Below are 24,791 nucleotides of genomic sequence, written 5' to 3'. Positions count from 1 at the left end.
CTTGCTCCCACACAAATGGCTCAAAAGTCATGACTAGCCTTATAGTGCATTACAGTGCACTGGAAATTCCAGCATACTGTACTAGGCTGCCAGCCCTCTTCTTCCTGCAGCAGGGACATGAGGAATATCCAGGGTGATAATCCTGGGCCAGGATTTCCCCTGGCAATGCCTTGTTTCCATCCATGTCACACCGCTGGGTGTGCAGCCATTGCCCAGCCAGCTCTTACAAGCAGTTGATGAAAATTTGCTTGGGAAGCACAGCAACAATTGCTATCCCCAAGCTCAGAACTGACACAGGAAGAGAGCGAAAGTACCTGCAAACAGCACAGCTACAGCTAGCTGAATGTGTATGTTTTTCCTTACTGTTTTAGAACATTTTGTGTATATGTCTACTTTTATTGCTGCCTTCGAGGAAGATGAATCAGCAATTTATTGTGAAGAGGGGATGGCAGCATAGATTGTTAGTTCAAGAACATCAGCTGTTGCCTGGAGAGATCAAACACAGGTCTGAACCCCTAATTCAGACTCAGTTGCTTGATACATGTCTATGTACACAAAGTTCATGTCCAATATATGTCAGTGTACACACGATCTCAACAGCTCAGTTCCCATCTTTGGGCCTTGCTTTCTACATTTGTAAATAGAATGGTGGGGTCACTCTTACATGGAACATTTGGAGTGCTACACTGAGAGATGCAGTGGAAACTGAGAGTAATGAGCATGACAAAGTAAAGCCACCTGCTTTAATGGACCTCCTGCAACATGCAAAGATGGGCAACCAGAACATAGCAGTTCCTGAGGATTAAGGCTGGAGGGCAGACATCAAGATTTGCAATAGAGGCTGTTCTCAGGAGCTGCTGGCACAGAGTTTGTAGTCACATGTGAGGCAGAAGAACATGGTTATTTGCAGGGATGATGCCAAATTTAGGACTACACAGAAGTGCCAGCCTATTGCTCTTGCAATATTTCCCTGTCTGTGCAGAAGCTAGGTTTGGACTTCTGCAGAGTATCTGTCAGGGAAAGCAGCCCACACACTGCCTGCTGGAGAAAAAGAGGCAATTACTTTTAATTGTAGCTCTCAGCATGAAGAGACTGGAGAGAACATGTGTCTTGCTGCTGGCCAAATCAATACCCAACCCATGCAGTATATAAAAAAAAAAGAGTTGGACCAAAGGTCAGGTACCTGCAGCAATAAGCAGCAATTGCAGCAGGAATGAATTTTGAAATTTGGGCCCAGATTTGGCTCTTGAGCTGGCATCCTCTAGTACTTCCCTGGAGTAAAAGTGGTGTGTGCATTGGGTTTAGGGTTCCTTTTTGGCTTGGCTCAAGAGAAACCACTGCAAAATTCAACTGTTTGGAGGATGAGAAAATATAATAAAGGATCCAGCAAAAAGGACTTCCTGTCTAATGGAAAGACAGCTCTCAATAGGAACTGTCATTCTGCCTAATAAAAGCAAGACCTAGCCGGTCATTCCTTGAAATGGTCTCAGAATGAGCTTGCTGCTTCCTGGTGACTCGGGTCACATCAGCCTGCATGGCAGCCTTCACATTAACTCACTGCTGAAAAGCTGCAATCTCACCCTGCAGCAATTCTCAAGGTGGTTGGGTGGTGTCCCCTGTTCCTCATGTCCCCTTTCTATCACACAGATAGCTGTACTTTCTCCTTTGCCCTCATCTGAAGCACACCAGGACCAAGGAGGAAACAAATGGTCATCTCGCTTCCCCAGGCCTATCTTTGCAGAAATCCTGTCATCTTGGACATTGCTCAAAGAGCAGGCAAGATGTTTTTCTTCCCAGCATTTCACACCCTGCTCCTTTGGGGCTGGAGTCTGACAAATTAGCAATGGTTACAATGTGGAAGGCAGAGAAACAGGCAGGCACTGAGGTAGTATAGGTTGGTATATTGGTTTTTGCAGCCCAAATTGCAGGACTCGAAAGATGAGAGAGGAATAGGCTGAGAGATGCATGGTTTGTGTGACCAGGGGAGAGTCACAGTGAGAGAACTGAAGGGAAGAATCCATCAAAGGCAGCCACTAACAGAAGCATGGAGGAAACCTGAGATCTTGCTCAGAAAAGGGATAGCTCAGCCCACTGGAGTTTTGGAGTCGGGACGTTCCTCAGTGCTCTGTGACTGCAGTGGCAATGACAAACCATTAGTAGCAAGCTTCCTTCTGCAGGCTTTACATTTCTAACAGGAGTAGCATTGCCAAACAGAATCAGCTTTCTTCTTATTATCCCTGTAGTGCAAGTGGACAAAATGAAAAGGCCACCCATCTCAAAATCGGACAGAAAGAGAACCAGGTGTGGAGCCACCATTCACTACCTGCTGCTGGTCTCACTGCAAGGAACAGGTATTTTTATTCTTCTGCCTCTTAGTACTTCCCAGAACACATCAGAGCTGCTTTATCTGGATTGGGTAAGAACCCAGTCACAGAGCTTCCCAGCCACAAAACCTCCCAGCATCACTGCTTCTACCACCCGATAGTGCTTGGCTCCTGCTAGATGATCACAAGCCCCCAGAGGAGAGACTGAAATGAAAGGGCTGCTGATATGAAGGAGGAAACACATTGCTGGGAAATCCATTGAGAGGTGTCAGGTAGGGAGTGGGAATGGTAAAGTTCCTGTGGAGTGGGGGTGGAGGGGACATAGAGGATAGGGTCTTGCTAGTGCAGCCAGGATCAGAGTGTGCTCGAAACTCCTTTACAGTGCAGGGAGGAGGGGAAGAGGTTTCCACACTTACTCTAGCACATCCCTGTTGAACTGCTTCTTGCTGTTGCCCAGGAACTCCCCAATCATCTGGCGGCTGAGGCCCTTCCGCTGGAGCAGGAAGTGTGCCACCCCAATGGGGGTATCTGGGATGAAGCCGCGGGAGATCAGGAACTGGATCCCTTTGTCTGGGTTTCTGAAAGAGAAGGTCAGAGACATACATGGTGAGTTTGCATGATCTCTTTTATGCATTATCTCCTCTGGCTCACTTCACGGCTTGTAGCAATGCAGCCCTCAGTATGTGCATGGGCTCCTATGAGTTCATGTGCGTGGCAGAATGGGACTGGTGTGGGCAAGGAGAAGTGACTTGAGGGAGTCCCCTTCCAGTTGGTGCTGAAGACAAAAGGATGCCATGGGATGCTGTGTTAGTTGCAGTACCTGCTGTCACCTGGCAATCATAAGTGTCATCCTTCTGCCACAAAGAATCCTGATGCACAATACCAACATCATCTTCTGCCATCAGCCTTCTTAAGAGTTAAAGACTCTTGCACCTTTCCTGCCCCAGCTTGGTTTACTTAGGGTTCCTGTAAGGACATGATTAGATTGTGTCCTCCACACAACACAGGAAATACAAGTACATTCGGCTGCTCCAAATGCAACCCACAGTGAGCTGCCTCCAAGGACCAGGGTGACAGCCCCTTGCTTTTATGGGAACTGGGGTTGCATCTTCGGCAGGGCAGACAAAGCCAAACGGAAAAATGTGGCTGTAAAGAGACTTAGGAGACATTGCTGCCATGGTCAATGGGCAAATGAGGCTCAAGACACAAAGAGAGATAACCAGAGGTGGATACTTTTTCTATGGAAAAAAAAAATAAAATCTCTTTTTCATATATTTTTAGTGCTCAGTGTTAGTGACACTTTCTACCTTCTTCACCTGAGCCTGGTGCTGGCTGCCTGAACAGAAACCCCATTCTCAGGTTTGGTTATCTCTTCTTCCACTTCCCCCACCCTTACCTGTGTTGCTCTTCCCTTCTCTATTGATTTATCCCCTCTGGGGGAGGGGGGTGGTGGTGATGAGAGAAGGAACCTGGAGAATGTCTTGTCAGAGCTAGGAAAATACAGAGGGGTTTTCTCCCTCTGCGGCTGTGGGTGCCTCTCTGAGAAAGGATTGGTGATGAGTGGGCCTGACTGCAGCTCTTGGGGGTAGTGCATGTCTCAATAGGCACACATGTTTGTATGTGTCTATGTCCTGTACATACAGATTTCTTTTGCATCATACACATTCATTAGAGCCTGTGTGTCTGCATCTTTTGGCTTCCTCCTCCTGTCTCCTATAAGCACACATGGTTCTATGTATCCTGGCAGTGGCTGTGAGCCTACATAGTGGTGTGTGTCCCACAGTACAGGCAGGAATGAGTGTGCATGTGTGTATCATGTAGCAGGTTTTCTTCCTGTATTTCAGTCTGCCCCACTGAAGGGTGTCATGCACTCTTGCTGAAAGGAATTAGTGAAATCCCAGGGAGATTTCACATTCCTTTGGTTCTATGAGGTGGTGAGTGAGGGAGGTGAGAGGGTAGCTTCTTCATGAAAGGATGCCATACTTCCCTCATTAACCCAAATGCAGCTATCTATGTCAAGGCTCAAGGAGTGAGCTTGCTCAGGCAGTTTCCTGGGGTTAGGAAAGGAAAGGATGAGATCCCAGACCACGTGAATGTATGATATGCACAGGCACAGACTGTGACACTGTCAGGTGGTAGAGGATGTGGGTGAGCAACATATGTCTAGCTATAAGGGAGTCAGCATTTGGAATGGCCTGCTCCTTACAGGGGCTTCATGGCTATATAAAGAGTAGATGGGCTTGAAATAGTTCTGCTTACTCTGTAATGCCACAGAGAAAATATCCTGGGGAGCGTGGAGTCCCTGGGGAGAGTGGCTGGGAGAACAAGCCAACCCATTACATTTATGAACAGGAGAGTTGAAAGATCTGATATTGAAAACCCTAGGCCATCCTCAGGGAAAAACAACAGTGTGCCTTCTGTATTACCACACAGATCTGGTTCACCTTTGAAGAGCACAGGCAAAGTTACTTAAGTGCAAAGGTCATATGGTCAGGACTGAAGTCAAGCTAAGCAATGGAGATGCATAAAATGCACCTCCACCTGCACGCTTGGGTATCTGGTAAGTGACAGTGCGATGTTCACTGTATGGGGATGATCTCAGCCACACTGGTGTGACTCCAAAGCCACCAGGCTGAGTTTGCATTCACTCCAGAGGAGCTGGGAGCTGAATATGGGCAGAAAAATGCAGCTCACATACTGGATGTGCATGGATGTGCAGATTTCAGTAGAGATGGCACACACAATGCAAGAGGATGTAGGCTGAAACAGTCCAGCTGTGACATCCCTCCTGCACTGCCTATGCTGTAACTCAAACATACTTGCATACACTATTCTTCCACCAGCAGCAGCCTGTCATCAGTTTTTCTTGGGATTCAGTTTGTTCTCCATAAAATCCTGATAAGCAGTGCATCATCTCTGCCTCTGAACACCTGCAGAGGTATCCCATGTACCGCAGCACGCACCTTTTACCCAGATGTACAGCAGCAAACTCTGCTTTCATCTCTCCTGGGCCTGGTGCCTGTTATTTTGTTTAATGTTGCAGGGGTGTTAAACACCGCCAGCAAATGCTACGGGATTCCTCATGTCCTGCTGGCTTTCCCTATGCCCACGCAGCCAGCTGCCCACACACACTGAGTTATTACAGCAGCACTGCATAATGAAGCACTCTCCATTCCAGGGATTCCACCCCCTCACTGTGGAATGGAGACTGGGAAACTGCCACAGAAGCACAGCATCCATGCATTCCCAGGGGGCTGCTCCGAACCAGAGAGCTGCTTTCTGAAAGTAGCAACTCAAGGCAACACAGGGCTGGATAGGTTATGGCAGATGGTGATAGAACTGCAGGCTTCAGCTCTTGGTCCAGGGGAACAGACAGTAAAAAGGATGTGCACACACAGAGGCACGGTCTCAGCTCCATGCCCTATGGGTTGGTGCTCACATCACAAACCCTACAACAGTGAACTGGCTCCTTGCTAGAAATTGATAGGTAAATAACAACCAAATAACTGCAGAAAGCTGAATGGCCTTCACATCCCCTTGGATGGAGATGCACTGCAGTGTCACAAGGGGAGCCTTAAGTCCCTCTCAGAGAATAATAAAAAACAACCTTCACTCCCCAGAGCTAACAGGTCAGCTCCCTTCCTCCCTGTCCTCCAGTTTTGTCAAGACAACTGCGCCTTCCAGGTTAATACACACTATTTCAGCAGCTAGTTTCAAGGGAGCAGGGGAGGCCTGGCTAGGAAACTGTGTTTCAGAGCTCCACGGTTAAGTGTTGTAGCCCACAGGCACCTGCAAGATGCAGTGAACCCAGATCACTGAATGAAGGAGGAAGGCAGAGCTGCTTCCCCACAGCAGACCTGGTGCTGCTAATCTGTCACATGAATGTGTGCCAGGCAGACTGGGGGAGGAGGAAAGGCCAGGAAAAAAGCATTCTCATTCCTGCTTTACCTTCACATAAGTGCCCATGTCAACTGTGCAGGAACCAAAGGAAAACACGTTGGCTGGAGGGACTCCTGCCAAGCACAGCTGAGAATACTGAAACAGGAGCAGAGGTGTGAGCCCCATGTCTCCCCCCCACCTATCCTAACACAAACACTAGAACATATGTGGGGACCTGGAACTATCTCTATCATAATCAACCCCACCTGCATCTGGTAGCTACCTTCTCCAGTTCCAGCCTGCTTGTGCTCATCAGGCAAATCTGTGTGTGCCCAGAGCCTGACTTTGATAAACACACATGGACTCACCTGTTCACAACCTGAGCTCAGAGCTAGCAAAATGTCCTCAGTTCTGTAAGAGTCACAGATCTGTCTGCTCTAACACCACTTCAGCTCTGGGTGTGCTCTGAGCCCAGGCTGAAAAACCTCCATACTATATACATGTTATATGGAGGCTGTGGACTCCACATTCTTGCCTCCTGGAGTCCACAACCTCCACTCTACATGTATAGTAATCCTATGCATTGCCCCTTGTCTGTGCAAAACTTCTGCCTCAGACTGCATAACTTTTAGTCCTTGCTCTTACCAAAACGCCCACACTAATGTGTGGCAAAACATTCTTCTAGTATGAGTGCATTACATCCCCAGCATCTTCATCAAGGGACTCAAATGGAAACCAAGACAGCATCAGATGAGTGTGAGATGATGAAGCAAAAACCAGTATTTCTCATGGCTTGCTTAGATAAGTCCCACTGAAAGGCAATGAGCAAATCTAAAGCTCCTTAGAGGAGCTCAGCTGCTTTCTGCTAATCCAAAATAGACTCTGTGTGACCCCTCCAGTTAAACTCTTCTTTGGACTGCTCTGCTTTTGCTTTTCCTAGGATATCAGTCTCAGATGTGTGAGACTGAGATGACTAAACCTGGTCTGTCAGGTGAAAATCTACCCAGATACCAGAATGAAATTGACAGCCAGAGCACTTGTACTGGGCAAGCTAAGCCCAGTTCTACCTCTGTCTCTCTCTTTACTTGGAAATGCTCCATGTTAAGTAACCAGGGCTGGATTTAGAGTACCACCTATGTTGGTTCCTTTGCAACAGAGTGTGGCAGAAGCCTAGATCCCAAGCTCAGCTGGTGGATGCCAAGTGGACAGCAACTGGGACTGAAGGTTCAGGACTCAGGAGAGCATGGGCACTACTCATGGGGCTTGCTCCTCTGTTGGGTAGAAGCTGAGGACAGTACTTAATAAACCTAAAGAAAAAGCTGGATGAGCTAAACTGATCTAGACCAAGAGGCTGCCATCACGTGTTCCTGTGAGGGGTGAAATAGGCTGGGAAACACAAAAGAGGAAGAGCCACTTACATATTAAAGAGGTTGAGCCCAATGCGGTAGAGGCGCTTCCTCATGGTGTCAGTGGAAAGTGTGGGGGACTTGCAGCTAGCTGGGTTCTCGCAGTGGTACCTCGGGAGGCTGAGGATCATGGCCTGCAGTGCTTCTTTGGAGGACACCTCCGAGGCTGACTTGGCTGAAGTGGAGGTGCTGCTGCTGCTCAGCTGCTCTGAATTGTCTGCATTCTCAGACTCAGAGCCTTTGTTTTGCCCTGTCTCGTTGCTAGCATCAAGCTGGAGCTTCTGCACTGCCATCTGCCCAGGCTCAGCACTGCTGTCTCCTGTACCATTAGCACTGACATTCACCTCGGTGAAAGTGTGGCTGTTCTGGAGAGCTGTGGACTCAGGTGAGCTCTCTGGGGCAGCCGGTGGTTCACTGGCTTCTCCTTCCCCTTCTCCTGGGCTTTCTTCAGCCTTGGTAGCTTGAGAGAGGCCAGCTTGGGCATTGTTGCTGAGGCAGTTTGCCATGGACACCGAGGTAGACGATGAGACAGAGATGTTCTTGTTGTCGATCTGGACTGTGACATCCCTAAAAGCCATCATGAGAGTGCTGCTGCTCTTGGGTAGAGTGTCTGGCAGGAGCCCTTCCTCTTTCTCCTTATCCTGCAGCTCAGCTTCTAAATCTTGGTTTGGCTGCATGGAGCTAGCACTGAAGGTCTCCCTTATCTGGTATGAGCCCCCGTCTTGCAGTGAACACATGGTCTTCAGGCTCCAAGTGCTGAGGGCATCATCAATAGACTTGGCCAGGGACTGAACTTGTTCTGTGAAGGAGTCCTCCAGCTCAGTCAGTGCCCCACTGATGGTGGCTGGCAAAGATGGAGACCTCACCAATGGGATGCCCACAAAGTTGTACCCCTCCACCAGGGCTTTCTCAGCAGAGAAGCTCTCCGAGTTCTGGACCCGGACTTTCCTCAGGGAGATGCGGCGTGGCATGCGGCTCTCTAGCAGCGAGTTGCGGATCTTCTCAAAGTTCTTGCTGAGCTGGTACTGCCGGAAAGCAGTTTGGATGGTGCAGGCTGCCCTGCGAGACACCAGGTGACCGCCGTACTTGTGTTCTAGCATTTCGATCTGGAAGACATAGAAACAGGAGATGTTATTCTTTTGCTAATTGACCTCTGATGGCTTTCTGTTACCCTGGTTCCTACACTGATGAGTCTGTAATGACTGTCAGAGGAACTTCTGACACTGAATTAGCTTTCCCCTGCACTACTGGAGCCTGGAGGTGCCCTTCCCTTGCTTACACACTTCTCTTGTCATTAGGGCAAGCTCATCACTGCAAATACAGTGCTCCAGCAATGTGTCTTCCTGCTCTGCAGTGCTCTGGTGATGTCAAGCGTCATCCCTTATCTCAGAGTGTTACTAATGCTCCTCCCCTCCTTAGTCACCTTAACAAATACTCTCATGGAAAGGAGAAACCATACAGAAATAGGAATAAAAAGTTAATTTTTAAATTCAGAAAATGCTGGGTTGATCATAGGAGCTGGTGAGAAACATCAGCTTCCATACAAGTCAGTGAGAGCTGTGTTTGTTTGCCGTCTTTTAAAAAGTACTCTGAATCCCAAAGTGTCTTCCTTTCTGATATCTGTGGTTTTCAGGTGTCAGCCAGCAGTGAAATAAAAACTACTCAAGAAAAGAAAGACTCTGGAAGGTAAAAAAATCATATTTTAAAGGTTGAGTCAAGATATTAAGAACAGGTAGAAGGAGGATTTACTTCTTCCCGAGCTGGTAACAACAAAAACAGATGTAAATACGTACACGCACAGCTAAATGGCATCTCAACAGGCTTCAACAAAGCACGTATGAATTGTAATTTCTCTTCCATAGTCTAGTGTTCATACTTTCTGGTAATCCCCTCACTCTTCCTCTGCAGCTGGCCCTTCACTAACATCCTACAGGATAATGTTGGATGACTTGGTTCCAGTGAGTGACTGATGGAGGACAAGTGGGACAGTGTGAAGATGATGGTGGATGATGGGATTGAAGAAAATATAAGGGTGATCTTGAACTACCTTCACTGAGGTTTTGACTGAACTATGAGCTAACCTCTACATTGTCACTTCACAGGGCCCAGTGCAGATGCAGGCTGTAGCATTTATATGTGTGTGTGTGCACATGTGGAAATCCAAAAAACAAATGGGAAATGCAAGACTGGGAGTGCTGGTAACATCAGCCCTCAATTAACAGAGGATTCACTACATCTTTCATGTGGTGAGTATGAGCTCATTAGCAGATCCAAAGGGTGAGTCTAACTGACTGCATCCTTATCCCCAGAAAAACACCACTTGCACCTCACCATGCCTTGCTGGCCCAGTACTCACAGGGTGAAGGACTGAACTCACAGTTTGCACAGTTTCAGTGCAAACTGATTTTGTACTCTAAGCAAGACTGAGGCATAAGCCTCAGCTCCCAGAGTTGTGTCATCTGCTTCCTTCTTGTTTTCCTTTTTTGTAATACTATGTAAGTTGCAGATAAAACCATCAGTGAGTGATCTAGGTACAAGAAGGCCTGAAATCACAGCTGTAAAAAGTGTAAATCACCTCTGGCATCTTTCCAATGCTAACTCCTCTGGGGAAGACGATATGACACTGGGAGATGACAGGAAGAGAGGAACAACATGACCCCAGGTGTTCTGTGCCTGCACTGGTAACCTGGCTGTTGGAGTAAGTACTGCAGACCTTCCCTACTGAGACCCCTCACTCCAGGCAGCAACAGGTCTAGAGATCCTGCTGCACTGGATGGGAGACTGCCATTTCTGGAAGGGATTGGGCCTCAGGGCACATCCTGTCATAATTTCCTCTCTGGAAATGAAGAATGGACCCTTTGCCTGGGTTCAAATGTAAAGCTTCTGTTTTCTGTTTCCTGTTTTCCTTGCCTTTGAATTCACATCTGTTCAAAGCAAGCATCAAGCCCAGCACTGAGACATACTAGCAATTTGCTTAGCAATGGGGTCAGCCACTGCAGTCGAAGAGACTGAGAGATCTGCTGTCCTTGTTTCAGCTGGGATAGAGTTAATTTTCTTACTAGTATCTGGTGCAGTGCTGTGTTTTGGCTTCAGTCTGAGAACAATGCTGATAAGACACTGGTGGTTGTTGCTAAATTGCTTACTCTAGATCAAGAACTTTCCAGTTTCCTGTGTTCTGCCTATGAGGAGATGCACAAGAAGCCAGGAGGGAGCAGAGGCAGGACAGCTGACCCAAACTAGCCAAAGGCATATTCTATTCCATGGAACATCATGCTTAGCTGCTGATCGCTGCTCAGGGACAGGATGGGCATCAGTCAGTGGGTGGTGAGCAATCATATTGCGCATCACTTGGGTTTCTTAGCTTTTATCCCTCTCTTTCCTTCTCCTTTTCTTCTTCTTGTTCATCATAATCACCATCATCATTATTTACTTATTTCTTTTATTAAAGTGTTCGTATCTGAGCCCACAGGTTTTACCTTTTCCAGTTCTCCTCCCCATCTGACCAATGGAAGCCGGGAATGAGTGGCTGTGTGGTACTTAGCTGCCAACTGCGGTTAAACCATGGCATCTGCTTACCCCTAGTTTAAAAAACATTTTCCTAATATTTGCCCTGCTGCCCTCCCAGAAAGATTTTGATGCTGCAACAAAGAGAAATACAGGGATAAAAAGAGATTCTGAGTAGCACACAAAAGGGCTTTGCTGGGGTTCTTTTTCCTTCTTTCCAAAATGACCATCTTAAATCCCACCATAAAACCAGCATTCCTGTCACATCTCTTCAAGTTGTCCTCCCTTGAAAGGGACTGAGCTATTCCTTGGCCCTCCCCTTCAGGAGGAAGGCTCATGCACATAAGTGCAAATTAAACCAATAACCTACACAGGCCCAACCCAGATAGTTATTACTGACAACTGACCGTGAGCACTTAATATAATGGTCTGGTTAATGAAAATGTAGAGCTAATTGTGTTGGGAGGGAAAGAGGAACAAATGGGAGGGACAGATACAGCCATCTGAGGAACAGAATAATAGTAAAATGCAAAATAAGGCAGAAGCAAGAGCCTTACAATTATCTGAGGTTTCCAAGGAGGTGACAGCCATTCTGAAAACATGAGATTCATATGCACTGATCTTATTAGAGGCAAAGACAAGATGTCATTGCTGATCTGAAGTAAAAGGCCAGTTTATCTCATGCAAGGACAGTTCCCGAAAAAAGCAGACTTTCCAATAATCACCAAGAGGAGAGATCCTTCCAAAAGTCTAACAGAATGGCGCAAGCTGTCAGCACCTTGATAAAACATCACCAGCTTTTTGCAGCCCATTATCTCAGTCCTCCCAAAGGGCTAAAGCATCAAGGAGCAGAACAAGATGTAAAGTGACGGGACTCCCAACCTAGTCTGTTCTCCACCATGTACCAGGTGTGCAAAGATGTGTTCTGCACGTGGTCCACTTCCATCCAGCCTTATCCAAAGCAAGGGGAGTCCTACAGTGTCTTGTGGCTGTGATGACAAGGACTGGGGAGTGATCCAAAGGATGCTTGAGAAGACTGGTAAAGCCAGAAGAAGCAGCCCCACAGAGAACTTCCCTCCCCACTCTTCCTTGGTAGGAGTGGGTCTCTGTCTCTCCTTGATGTAGCCCAGGCATTTTCTGCTTAATGATGTCTGAGACATTCACATTTGCTATCAGGTCGAGCCAACTGCAGAGGAATTAAGGATTTCACAGTGCTGTGGCCTGTTTTCTTTCTCTTGAGAGGAGGAAAGGGCATCCATTAGCACCACAGCAGTCACAGGTAATGGAGATGTATGTCTGGCTTGCTGGAGGAACCTTCTCTTCCCATTTGAGAGGGGAGAAAGGCCAGACATGATTGGCCTTCTCTCACTCCTAATAAACCCTGTGAATCACAAGTAATTGCCTACTTAAAGCTGCTCTTCTCTGGGGAATGATCTGACAGCTGGCGCCAAAGGAAGGGGAAAACAGGAGGGGGTCACAGGGATTTCTAAGAATAATTAGCTTAATATATTTCTGGGTCTCAACATGAACACTTAGTCTGAGCAATTCAGGCCCTGTGGCTGAATTAGAAATGGCTGGGAAATATCCATTGCCATGAGGGATTGCACATGAAGGGAGCTTTAACAAGGTCAGCCTAAGGCAAATCAAAGTGCCAGGCCTGGATATGGCCAAACCTTTGAGGTACACATCCCATGGCTTTGTTGCCTATAGGCATAAATTCATAGATCTGCCAGGAGAGAATGGGCCTGATCTTATTCTCATTTAGCACTGGTTTTCCACCCAGGTTGCCACTGAGGATGGCAGCATGCCACCATGTTAGCAAAAAGAGGATCATGCTCAGTGACAGAATCTGAGTCACTCAAGTCAATGCATGCATTGTAGAAAATAACAAAAAGACATCGAAAGCATACATGCTCTCTGTCACCCATTCTTAGTCCCTCTGCCTCTCACCAACTTTCACAATGGAAAGACATTGCTGTAAGAGCCATGTGTAAATGCAACATTTTCCTTCATCCATGGTACATCTACCATGTTTCAGCACAGCAGAGGAGTATGCACGACTGAAAGTGTGCTCCTCTCTCCTGTGATCCCCGACAGTACAATAGAATCTCAACACAGGGGAAATTAAGAACTTGATTTTCCTTTCCAGCTTCCCAGCATAGTGCACTTCTGCTCTGCACACCGTCACATGCTTTGTTTCATGGGATAGAGAGCAAATAGAGCCATGACCCCACTCACCAACCATCTAGTGTGAGGACCTGAAACTCCAAGCCCTGCAGAAGAGTCTCTAGGCTACTCTCCTTCCTCACCAGCACTCACGCGTCTCCTAAAAGGTAAATGTGACTTCAACTGCACTTTGAGACTAAAAATGTCTCCTTCCACCTGCTTTTCGTACTGTAAATTCTATGAACGTATTACAGTCTGTGCTATGACTAGAAAACTACTGGGACAGTGCTTGAGGGTCCTAACACTTTTCACTCCCTGAAAATCTCTCCTTCCAGAGCTGGAGGCAATCACCTGAGGACATCCATCAGGCTGGAGGAGAACGCACCCTGTAAGCCCCCTTTGCTTTGAGGAAAGTGGTTTCACTTACGAGATAGGCTACATCCCTGCAAGGTCAGGATTGCAAGGCACCAGAATTTAATGAATGAGCAGCTAACATGCATCCAGGGCAGGTCTGGCCTCTGCTGCAAAAACAGTGATAGGACAACATGACCTTAATGCTAAAATAACGCAGGACAGACACTCCCCAGGACAAATCAGAGCAGCTCTAGGACACTGAGGAAGCTAAGGCCAGATATAGCAGCCAAGGTCTGGCCCACCCTGAAGACATGTCACATTAGTTTGTGAGGCCAGTTAATTCGTCTCTCTCATTTCTTTTCCTTGTGTGAAGCAAGAATTCTGTCTGAATTGAGTATGCAACATTTTGAGAAAGACGGAGCTAAAGAGCCAAGGTCTCTTTTCTGCTCAGGAATTTATTGGTCCATTGATCTGACATATATGTTTAGGGACAGCAGCAATGCCTTGAGGGAAGTGGTTGAGAGATGTCCCTAAAGCAGCAGCTTCTTCTGTGGGAACCTCATTAGCTGAGACCCTTCATCTGCAATAGCACAGCTCCCACTGAATTCTCCAACTGAACGTGATCTGGACACTGTCACTAGCATTTGCTTGTCCTCCTTATCTCACATACCACAGGGTCTGCATATCGAACGGCCTCTCCTTGAGCTGCCATCCCAGGGAAAAGTCAGAAACCATTCTTTGGGTTTTGTTTTGCACAACAGCTCTGCTGGGCTGTAGTCTGCAGAGACATGGGTGTAGGGGGCACGTTCCACCTCATTGTTTTTGAATGAGGAGGCCAGCTGCTATTAGCCCCTGTCTTGCAGTCCCCTGCAGAGAGCCCATCAGGAGGTGCAGTTTGAGATGGTACACTTGTGATTTGGAGCTAGGCTGTAGCCTCAGGCACAGGAAGTAAGGCTTGCAGCTTTGAGAATTTAATCACTTTCAAGCCTAGTAAACTTGCCTGTCTCTTCAGCACTCATCACTGGATTGAAGGCAATAATGGTAGCACTACCCAAACAATCGTGGTAGACACTGTGCAGGACACTCACTAAATAAATCCCTCTACCCCTGTAAACACATGCTTTGAAGAGACTAATGCAGAAGTGCACTGGGGGTCTGCTGAGCATGATCCAAGAAGGAAAGACAGCTCTTGGAGACCTCTCCCATGAAGGAAGACTTTTGGGACCAGTTGCTGGGAGCCCTACAGGCACTGTTTGCTTGTGAGCCAGACAGTATCTCTGGATGCTGCAGCTCTTGACTGCCTGCAACTCATCTCTAAGCCTATAGTGACAATGGAGTATCTGTGTCCATGTTGGACCACAGAACCTGGGAACCGGGGAGCACAGCCCAGCAGGTTTGGGTGAAAGTGTTTTGCAGTCAGAAAGGGGAAGCTACTTCCTCCATCAGCCCCATGGAGCTAAACGGGCCGGGCCTGCTCAGGTGAACGAAGGGCTAAGGTATTTGCTGAAAGATGTCCCACCACAGTGAGAATGCAATCCCACCCATCCCGTCCCCTTTTCCCACAGCCTGAGGAGGAAGCCCCTGTACCTGTTTATTCTTTAGGTCAAGGGAGAGCTCATAATCGGAGGCAGCTGCATGGGAACACGAGGCCGTCCCTTTGCTGCGCTGCACTCTCACTGGGGAGCCCGTGTGGTGGAGGCTCGCCTTCTGCACCAGAGGGGAACACCCCGCTGCCTGCTCTTCTTGGAGCTCCGCATGCTGGGCTTTTAGCGTCTGGGTGTCGGACCTGCCTTCCTGGCCACTCTGTCTGCCGGCCTCCTTCGGATCCTCCGTTTCACACCCGGCTTTCTTGCTTGTGGAACCGCTGGGATCGTCACTGTGAACAAAACGCAACGTTTCGCTTGGTTTATTTGGTTTTATGATACTGTATGTATGATTATGCTTATTGCTGCCTGCTATACCCAGTCACTGAACTGCATTCTAAATGTCAGGGGAGCCTGGGTTGTGAAGGGTCTCTCTCAGTGATGGATCAGGACTTTAGGTTGGTGCAGCCAAAGCTCTGATCCCTCTCTCCCTAACAGCAGGCTCCTGTCCTGCATACACTGTATGTGCCAGTCCTGAGACTCCTGGAGCTGCCCAGTGCTGCCTTTGGAGGTAATGCCACAGCCTACGGACACCTCTCCTGCTCTCTATGGCAGCTAGCACCCCTGTGCCCTTGCTGCCTATTGCTCAGCATCAAACTGTGCATCCCAGAGTTCCATCTGGCATGGAGCCTGGATCTCAAGGATCCAGTTTTGCCCTGGAATTTCTAAGGGCATGTGGGAAATGGGGCAGAGGCAGCTGAATGTTGCAGAGTTTCCAGAGGAACTCCTGGAGACCTGAGAATATAGATGTTAACAGAGCCAGCCAGCCCTGAGGTCCTGACTCTTTAAAGCAAGTCTACAATACAGCCATAGCAGGCTGCAGAGCTTCCATAAAAGACGTTTCTTTCTGACCCACAGATTCCCGTACCGCTGAGATCTTGTGTAGAAAGGAAAACCCCTTTTTCTCCTGTCAGCCACAGCAGTAATCATGTGAAACCAGGGCCAGACAACAGTGCACTCTTGAGAGACCTGACATGCTGCTCCAGGCAGCATGGGATTAGCATACATCTGATCCACTGAAGTGCTGAGAAAGTCTGTCCTTAACCTCTCTTCCCAAATATTCTCCAAAATAACCCAATTTCAAACAAGATTTTGGTATTCTGGGGGACTGTTTGAAGCATCGGAGTGTGTGCTTGTTGTTACATTAGTCTCCTTCCAGTGGCCACAGAGGAATAACAGGATTTCCAGGAGTGTGCAGGGCAGTCTGCATGGATACAGCTCCACTGTTTTCCAGGGGAGGAGTGTTTAGCTGAGAGCAACATCTACTTTGGAAATAATTACTACAGAACCACTGAAGCCAAGGATGTGTACTGCCTCCTGTATTTAAACACCATTCAATTATTTAATTCACTTCTGAATCATATTTCCTTCTCTTGGATTCGCTGCACATGCGACCAGTTCTGCTACCATCTAGATAACAAATCATTTTATGATTGGTGTTGATGTCAGCACAAAATCAAGGAAATTAGATATGATTTTCTGTAGTGCCCAAATTACTTAGGAGCATTTAAGTCTCATTTTCAAAAGTGCTATAAGCACTTAAGAGCCCAAGTCTTCTAACTGTAAATAGACTGGCTCCTAAGATTCAGAGCAATTTTGCATACTTACTAGTACTTTAAAATGAAATTTATTCTCTCCAGTGGTAGCTCTTCTGTTGAGCAGATTCAACAACCAAATTTAGAAATATTCCCACAGTTTCTAGAAGGGCTCCAAGTCTGCTGAGCCAAAAACAGTACCACAACTTCAGAACTAAGGAAGATGAAGTATTTAAAGGCAAAAAGTTTCTTCTTTTATACACACACATGTAGTCACCAGTTAAGACTTCAAAAGTAAATTCACAGAAGAAACCAGTCTCGTACATAAATGTTATATAACCAACTTTGTCAAAGCATATTAAAATGACATATCTGCATGCTCATCAATCAGGAAATACCACCATTAAAATGAGGCATAAAACAGTCCTTTTCGGTTGTACACCTCATAAATTCTTTCCTTGTTCTATTCCTGATGCTATAAAGTTGAACACTCTTTTTCCAGAGATGTACATGTAAAGAATGTACTCATTTTTAACTCCTTCTGTTCTATGTCCATCCACATTGCAGGAAACACTAATAAAAGCCTTTTCCCCTACAGCTCACATTGTACCATTTTTATTGGCAGCTTCTGTTCTATCCATTCTCATTTTAACTTTTATTCTCAGCTCAAGGGATGACCAGGTGACACAGATTTCCATCATGTTGTGAATGCCAAAAGCCTCACAAGTGTTTCACGGGAAACGGACTGTGTCCTACAAAGCAATTTCAGCTAGGTGCATAAGCTCTGATTCAGCAAGACACATACCCCAGATTGCTCTGCTTAGTCAAGGCCACAGTGCACACAGACTTTCTTTAAGGCAGATCAGGATCTGAGACAGTAGACGAGAGAGCTAGAGAGTTGACTTACCTTGGAGCATAAATGGGCTCTAAATGCCAGCAAATATTCCTTCATGTGATGATGATGATGATCCTTGTTTGGATATGCTCCAAACACTTGCACATATGCTTAACTATTTTTCTGAAGGCGTCCACTGACTGCTCATGGTAGAATGTGAAGTGTGAGTGTAAGAGTTTGCAGCATTCAGGCTCATCACTGTAAGGCTGTACATCATGCCTAGTGTATGCTACCTATTTGGCTTTCTGTCACACACCATTTAAAGCTTGAGTGAGTAACATTCATAGTGACAGGATATTCTGGATGTTCTGTTAATGTAGAAGAAAAACCAGCAGGCTTTGTCAAATAACAGAACAACCCAGGTTGGGACGGAAGGCTGTAGGTCTCTATTTCAACTCCCTGCTCAAAGCAGGGGCATTTTCAAACAGATAAGGTTGATCTCAAGGCAACCTTTGAGTATCTTTGGACATGAAGATTCTCTGGAAATTGGCTCTCTGGATAGCCTTGTCAAGGTCCTTAGTGCACTACTAAACCTTAATGGCCTGACTGGCCTCACCTGGGCCCCCCCAAATATCCCCTGCAGTTTCCCCTTTTCAGCCCAGCCCAGAGCACTCAGCCCCTGCCTCAACAACACTGTAAACTTACTGGTCTCCAGCTCTGCCACAGGCTTCCCCTTTCCATGGCCATGGACCAACTTGATCTGGCCACTGACTCCACAGCTTGACCTTGGACCTGCCTCATCCCCGAGGGCCCACCCATTGATGTCTAGGCTTTGTCTGACCCTAGGTGTCCTCACTGGACCAGATTCTTACCCTGGCCAATGGGGCAGAGGATGTTGGACCAATCCAAATTGCTCAGAAGACCCCTTTAGCCTCCTTAGGCATTTAGGTTATTCCTAAAAACACAGGATGTTCCTAAGACTGCAAGCACCAAGTGCACATTCAGTCACAGACGTGTGAGAAGCACCACCAAGCTCAGCACTCCCACTCACAGTGAGTACTCCTAAGACACTGTGCTAGGATAAGGACATACACTAACCACATGTACGTACAGTATAACCTTGCCTTCCTCCTCTGAGCCCAATGAATACACCAATAATGAATGTATTGAGCTTATGTGTGGAATTTTCTGAGGGTCAAAACTCAGTCAAATCAAAATCAAATTCTACTGAAGCACTCAGAGGCATTTTTCAGCTAGATGTTTGTAGGCTAGGCTAAATATAAACTTTTTAACCCCCTGCTTGTTTGGCTGTTGTGCTGTTTAGAAAGCAATAGAAAATACTCTTGCTGAAGTGGGAATAGTTTCTACATGTTCCTTTGTGAGAAAAATAAATGGCTGAACCACTTCTACATAGTAGGAAAAAAGAAATCTCCAAAAATGAAAGACAAACCTACTTCACCTTTGGGCAAGAGATCAAACCTCAGGAATTCCATCTTCAGCTGGCAAACTTTAGTGACTCATAAGCAATAGAAAAAAGGGGCAAAGACAGAGTGTGCTTAGCAGCCTGAATGTTGGCATTACCGCTCTATGGTTCCACTTACCACCCTATATTCCTCATAGGTTGACTCGATCTTGAACCTGTTTCCGAGGAAATGATGTGGGAAGGCCTATTCTCTGTTACTGAGTAGCAGTGACTGCTGAAGCTTCCATATGGCAGACAAAATATGCTGCCAGAGATCGAAACTGATGCGGCAGTGAAATAGAGGCTAAAACCTTAATGATCCTGATTTTTAACCTCTGTCCTGAGTGGCACAGATTAGCACTGGTGGAGCACAGTTTTTGTTCTTAAGTGATACCTCAGGAGCTATTGTAACTACGGGGATACACTTACTTTCCCTTGGCCAGAGAGCCAACCTCCCTGGCTGTAGGATGAAGGAAGGGAATGGAACTTCTGCACATTCTATTTCTTGGATGAGAAAATTTTTCAGACCACTTGTAATAATTAGAGTCCCACACAGAGTCTAAAGTATGTATCCCAATGTCCTGGCCAAACTTCAACTAGGTTAATTTAGTTCTGCATCCCAGCATTCCCCCTGCAGTTTCAGCTGTAATCAGTGTTCTTCACTTGCTGTCCTAAAGTATCATATACCACCACCCTTCATAGTTTTTACAGCTACTCTTGCATGATAAATGAAGCAATTTTCTGCTAGTTGTGCAATCAGGTAGGGAAGGTTTATAACGTCTTCTGTTTGATTGAAAGTTGTAATGCTAATGTAAATCACTTACAATCAGACAAAGACTACAAATTCAGCTGTTCTGTTCATCCTAGATATTCATTCCTACATGACTTTTATGACCCATAGTAATAAGCTTAGTTATTACAAATAGATTTCACCTGCTATAGAAAGCATCTTTCAAGTTTCAGGTATCTCCTGCTACTTTTGCACTGCTGACTTGTATACGCCTTCTGCAGACAGAAACCAGTTTTGTTAACAAAGATGGTGACTGCAATCTGACTGAGGGCTTATATGAAATACTGTTGCTAGTCTAGCATTTCAAAACAGGGATATCAGGGTTCTGGGCTGAATCCTAGTATTTGTTTCAAGAAAGCAGGATGGTGAAAAAGCTCTTGCCGTATTTTGAGACAATTCAGCTGGGCACCCAGAAGTATGTGCGAGCGAGATTTCTGATATTTAGCTTCTATTTGCAAATTTCTCAAGAAGAATTTCTATAAGGAGTACACTGAGGGAAGGATGCACAGAGATGACAAAGGAAAAAGGGGTTTTTATGACTTCCTTATTTCTCCCTGGTATTTTGGAAACCTGAAGCCCAAATCAATGACAATTACATTACCAAACCTGAGAAGCCCATCTGCCCATTCTTAGCAGTATCGGCTCCCCATGATGAGCTCTGTCATGGGACAGACCTGACTGATCTTCAGTTCCTACAGCATCAGGATGGTGCATTTCCTTGCATACACCTCACCATCTCCTTGCTGCTGGAAAGACACATTTCCACCTTGGCAAGGATCTGTGCTTCTAACTGCCAGCTGCGGAGCTGAACCATGGTTATCTGTTGGATCTTGACTGTCAGGCTTAGACATTCCCACACCTGATGACTTAAGAAAGAACATGCAGCCCCTTCCCCCAAATATTTCAAGACAATTTCAAGCTAGACCAGTAGGTAGGAACACAGAAGTTGGATGCTCGAGACATTACATTCCATTGCGCCGCTGTTAAATACCAGAATCAGTTCATGGTCTTATGAGTAATTTTCAGAGCTCTCAGAAAGGTGCTTACAGGGTAGCTGAGTGACTAAATGGGGTTCTAGGGTCAGGAGAGCTACCCTTCTCAAGGATAGTAATGTCAGTCCTGTGAGAAATTAAAACTGAGCTTTCTCACTGATCACCCCAGAGCTACACAACTCTCATGTGGGCAAGACACAAAACTCATCTCTTTGTTCCTTCTCTTCTCACAGAATCAAAATTACTGCAGATGAATGAGAGCAATAGCAGGATAACAAAAATAGCAATGGCTCTTCTGGGCTTGGACAGCAGTGTAAGAGACCAGTCACTCAAGAAGAGGATGCTCAGATGCCCTGTTGGCAGGTATAGCAGTTATGCAAAAAAGATCTATCTAACTGTATAGGAGGAAGCTGTGGGTGTGAGGTGCTACAAAAGTACTACAGCAGCTGATCTCACCTCCTGTTTGTGTCCCTGTGTCACTCCAGAAGACCACATTGCCATTCCCCACGTATAACCTACCAAACACTTTCTTCATGGTATTCAAGGTCAGTGTGCAGGACTGTGACCTGTAACTGAGGCAAAGACTACACGGACTAGTTGTGAAGGACCATGAAAATTTATGAATCCATTTCACAGGTCTCTTTATGAGGGTCAGTTGGTTATCGTATATACACTGCTCTAAAGTGCTGTGATTAGTATTGCCATGGCCTGACAGCCATACAAGACTTCAAAGCTTCAGGGATGTCAGAATAAAAAAAAACCTTACAAAGTGCCATAGGGAAAATTAGAACAAGAGGTCACTGGCTAATGCCAAGATAACAGAGTTCAGACCCCCGTCTGCAAGAACCTGTGCTCCCTCCATCTTGAGACATCTCAGCAGTTCCCCTATCCTCTCTCCTTCCCCTGCTCAGAAAATAAATAAATAAATCAATCAATTGCTGAGTTAGCAGGGTCCAAAGTGCCTTTTCAGTTTATTTCATTTCAATGTTCCCTGAGGACACCCATAACATACGGTGAATGGGTTGATCAGAATTCAATGGAAAAAACGGCTGAGACAGGCTTGGTAATATATTACGGGATCTTTTCAAGGTTCAGCGATTTCTGACATGCTGGGGGCCTGAGTGCTAAAGAATTGCTTCTGATTCACTTTTAAGTTCAGGTTTTAAGGAGACTTGGAGGCAACGTTCTCTGGAAGCATGCTGAAAATGATGGAAGGCAGAAGTCTACCCTGCCAGAGAAGCAGGGAACTTGGAACTTGATCTTGGCAAATCATCCCCTTGCCAGCCAAGCTGCAGCTTTCCCAGACAGTCTCCCCAACACAGACAAATATAGGAACAAGATTCTGATTTTGTCTACATTCATGTAACACCTTGCAAAGCAGTGGCATCAAGCCATCTTCTCACACTAGTTTTACCCAAGAGAAATTAATGATAATTAGCCAAGCTTATTACCCATCCCAGAATGTATTACTTGTTTCATGAAAAGGCTGGCAGACACACCTGTAAAACAGATTTGACAGCACAGTATGGTAAATATACTGGAAAGGAATTAAATTTAACATCCTTTCGCACAGACCAAACCAGGCAATACCTTTTCCACATTGCTGAAAGTGGCTTTGGTGAGACGTATATTAAGCAGACAGAAAATGTAATAACACTAGCTAATACCTCATGTTCTACAGCGTTCAACATGCCAAAGTCAGGGCTTTGATTTCAGATTTGGTATTTAAATGTGATCCCTATGTGCTGTATAATTCCCACAGTGTTGTGTTGTTGTGCCTTTTGTTACAGAACAGCACTATGGGAGCTAACTTTACTCATGCCTGTACGTGGCCAGGCTCTGTGGAGAGACTGCAGCCAGCTAAGGACCAGGACCTTTGTTTTTCATGGAGACAGATAGGTTCCTCCAGAGGGTGACTTGGAATGCCTAAGGCAGCTCCCACTGTAGGAGAAACGGTGTTTGTGGTGCAGTGCTAGCTGTGCTGTGTACTGTTGTCACACAGGTTTTTTTCTTATAGTTCCTACGTGTGCCTGAGCGACACCTCAGAATGACACTCAGGCCACCCTCTATTCTCCTCCCTTCCCAGCCATGCCTCCTGCTGCAGGAGCACAGAGCTCGGTTTAGGAAGTACATCCCATTTCTCAGCTGCCCATCACACCTCAGTGCTTGAAGCCCCAGGCTGGTTGCTGTGCTGTCTCTGCAGGTTAGACTAAGAGAAGGTCCCACAGCCTGTCACTGCAGGGGATGTTACTGGTGGCTGTGTTGACAGAGCACCTATGCTTAACATAGAGGTGTGAAAAGAACCAAGTGGACAGTGAAGGCATAGGGGGACCTTGTTCGTCAGGGTTTAATTACTATTACCTTAACCCCAGACCTCTTTTGCCTCTGCAATGTTTAGTAAACATGACTTTTTAGGGAAAGAAAAAACAGATGGCATCCTGCATTAGTGTAACTGCCCGCCCAGCACCCCGGGAAAGAGAAACTTGGCTTCTCAGCAGCAGTCTTTCTGCCACTTTGACTCAGATCTCTTGGCTCCTCACCCCTGAGGCAGGTTTGAACATCACCAAATTCGCTGACAAAAGCCTGCCGGTGCAATCATGCAGAAGATAAGATAGAATTTCACTGCTAAAATGAGATGAATTCAGGGCTGGGAGGCAGCAAAGCCTCTACGAGGCAAGGAAACCTTGCAATATCCCTTCAGCCCATTGCTCTCCTATTCCAGCTGCCTGTGAGCTGGCTGAGGGACACAACTCTTGGCACCGACAGACCTAAGCAAGGGCTTCTGTGGTGTTCTTTTTCTACCTGTTGTGGCAGACCCGAAGGTGGACTGCAACCCTGGGCTCCTTCCCAAGGGACTGGGGTAATTGATTTCTGAAGGCAGTGATTGAGCCACTTCACAGGAACATCTTTGCTTAACCCAGAAAATCTTGTTTCTGTTCCCAAGTATCTTGAGATCACTGCAGCCCAGTAGAAGGCCACTGCTTGTGTCAAACCAAAAAGGAAGCCTGGTCCTCCCCAACATGAAGAGTAACATGGCCTCAAATCACCATCCTCAATACAGACAGTCCAAACACTAATCACCAGCTTTAGGAAATCAGATATGATCCAGATTTTCACTTTGCCAGTGTGTTCAGATCTAGGATGAACCAAGATAGGAGACCAAGATAGAAACAGCATGGTTAGCATTCCTTCCTCCTTTCCCCACCCACTGACCACCCCCACAGCCTTATGCACCCTCTCCCTCAGCTATACAGCTATTCACAGAGCCCACACAGAATGGCCTGAGCAGCTGTACAAGTGTGCTCCTCTTCAGCATCTCAGACTCCCATTCTTCCTGGAGTGTATGAAAGCCTGCCAGGGCCACATGGAGAACAAGGAATTCTGGAGCACAGACGTGCTTTTCCAAAAGGAGAGCTTATTGTATTTCAGCCCAGAGCCTGCCCCAGTGGGGTGGTCAGAAGATGAACCTGCATAGGAATGAGTTAGTGTTGCAGAGCACAAAAAAAAAGACAAAAGACCTTTGGATTGACATCACACTACAAGAAAATGTGTAATGAAAGGCCAGAGCCTCATTGCTGTCACTGCTAAAGAATGTTGGCCTGAGCAGGAATATTCCAACCAAGGGACCGCTGTTTTATCTCCTTTTCATATGTTCATATATTCATACTGGTTTTTACATTCTTTCTTTTCCTGCTCCTTCTCTCCTGTCATTCTTCTCTGTGTAGCACATTTGCAACCCATTTTCCTTGCAGTCGCTGTGTTATCTTTGTTGGGGTCAGTTTGACTCCCTTTATTTCTCATTGGCTCCTTTTTCCATCTCTTTGCCTTCTCTGTTTTCTGCCTTGTAAGCCATCAACAAGTGTGTGGACAGAGGGTCCACAGAAACCACGTGTCGAGTTCA

General features: G+C 46.4%; 1 protein-coding gene across 5 annotated transcripts in view; it reads right to left on the bottom strand.

Moving 5' to 3' along the window:
* IQSEC3 (IQ motif and Sec7 domain ArfGEF 3) overlaps nucleotides 1-24,791 on the bottom strand; it is a 97,954-nt gene that overhangs the window by 20,511 nt on the left and 52,652 nt on the right. For all 5 annotated transcript variants that reach the window (XM_062616572.1, XM_062616575.1, XM_062616573.1 and 2 more), the window contains 3 exons: nucleotides 15,221-15,509; nucleotides 7,622-8,715; nucleotides 2,741-2,902 (listed from right to left, as the gene is read on the bottom strand). In XM_062616572.1, the coding sequence (XP_062472556.1) occupies nucleotides 2,741-2,902; nucleotides 7,622-8,715; nucleotides 15,221-15,509 (1,545 nt within the window). The remainder of the gene's footprint in view (nucleotides 1-2,740; nucleotides 2,903-7,621; nucleotides 8,716-15,220; nucleotides 15,510-24,791) is intronic.

Source organism: Pezoporus occidentalis, unplaced genomic scaffold (assembly GCF_034315485.1).
Source record: "Pezoporus occidentalis ecotype Australia unplaced genomic scaffold, CSIRO_AGI_Poc_V1 ctg19, whole genome shotgun sequence".
NCBI lineage: Eukaryota > Metazoa > Chordata > Aves > Psittaciformes > Psittacidae > Pezoporus > Pezoporus occidentalis.
This window is presented reverse-complemented; position numbering and strand designations above follow the sequence as displayed.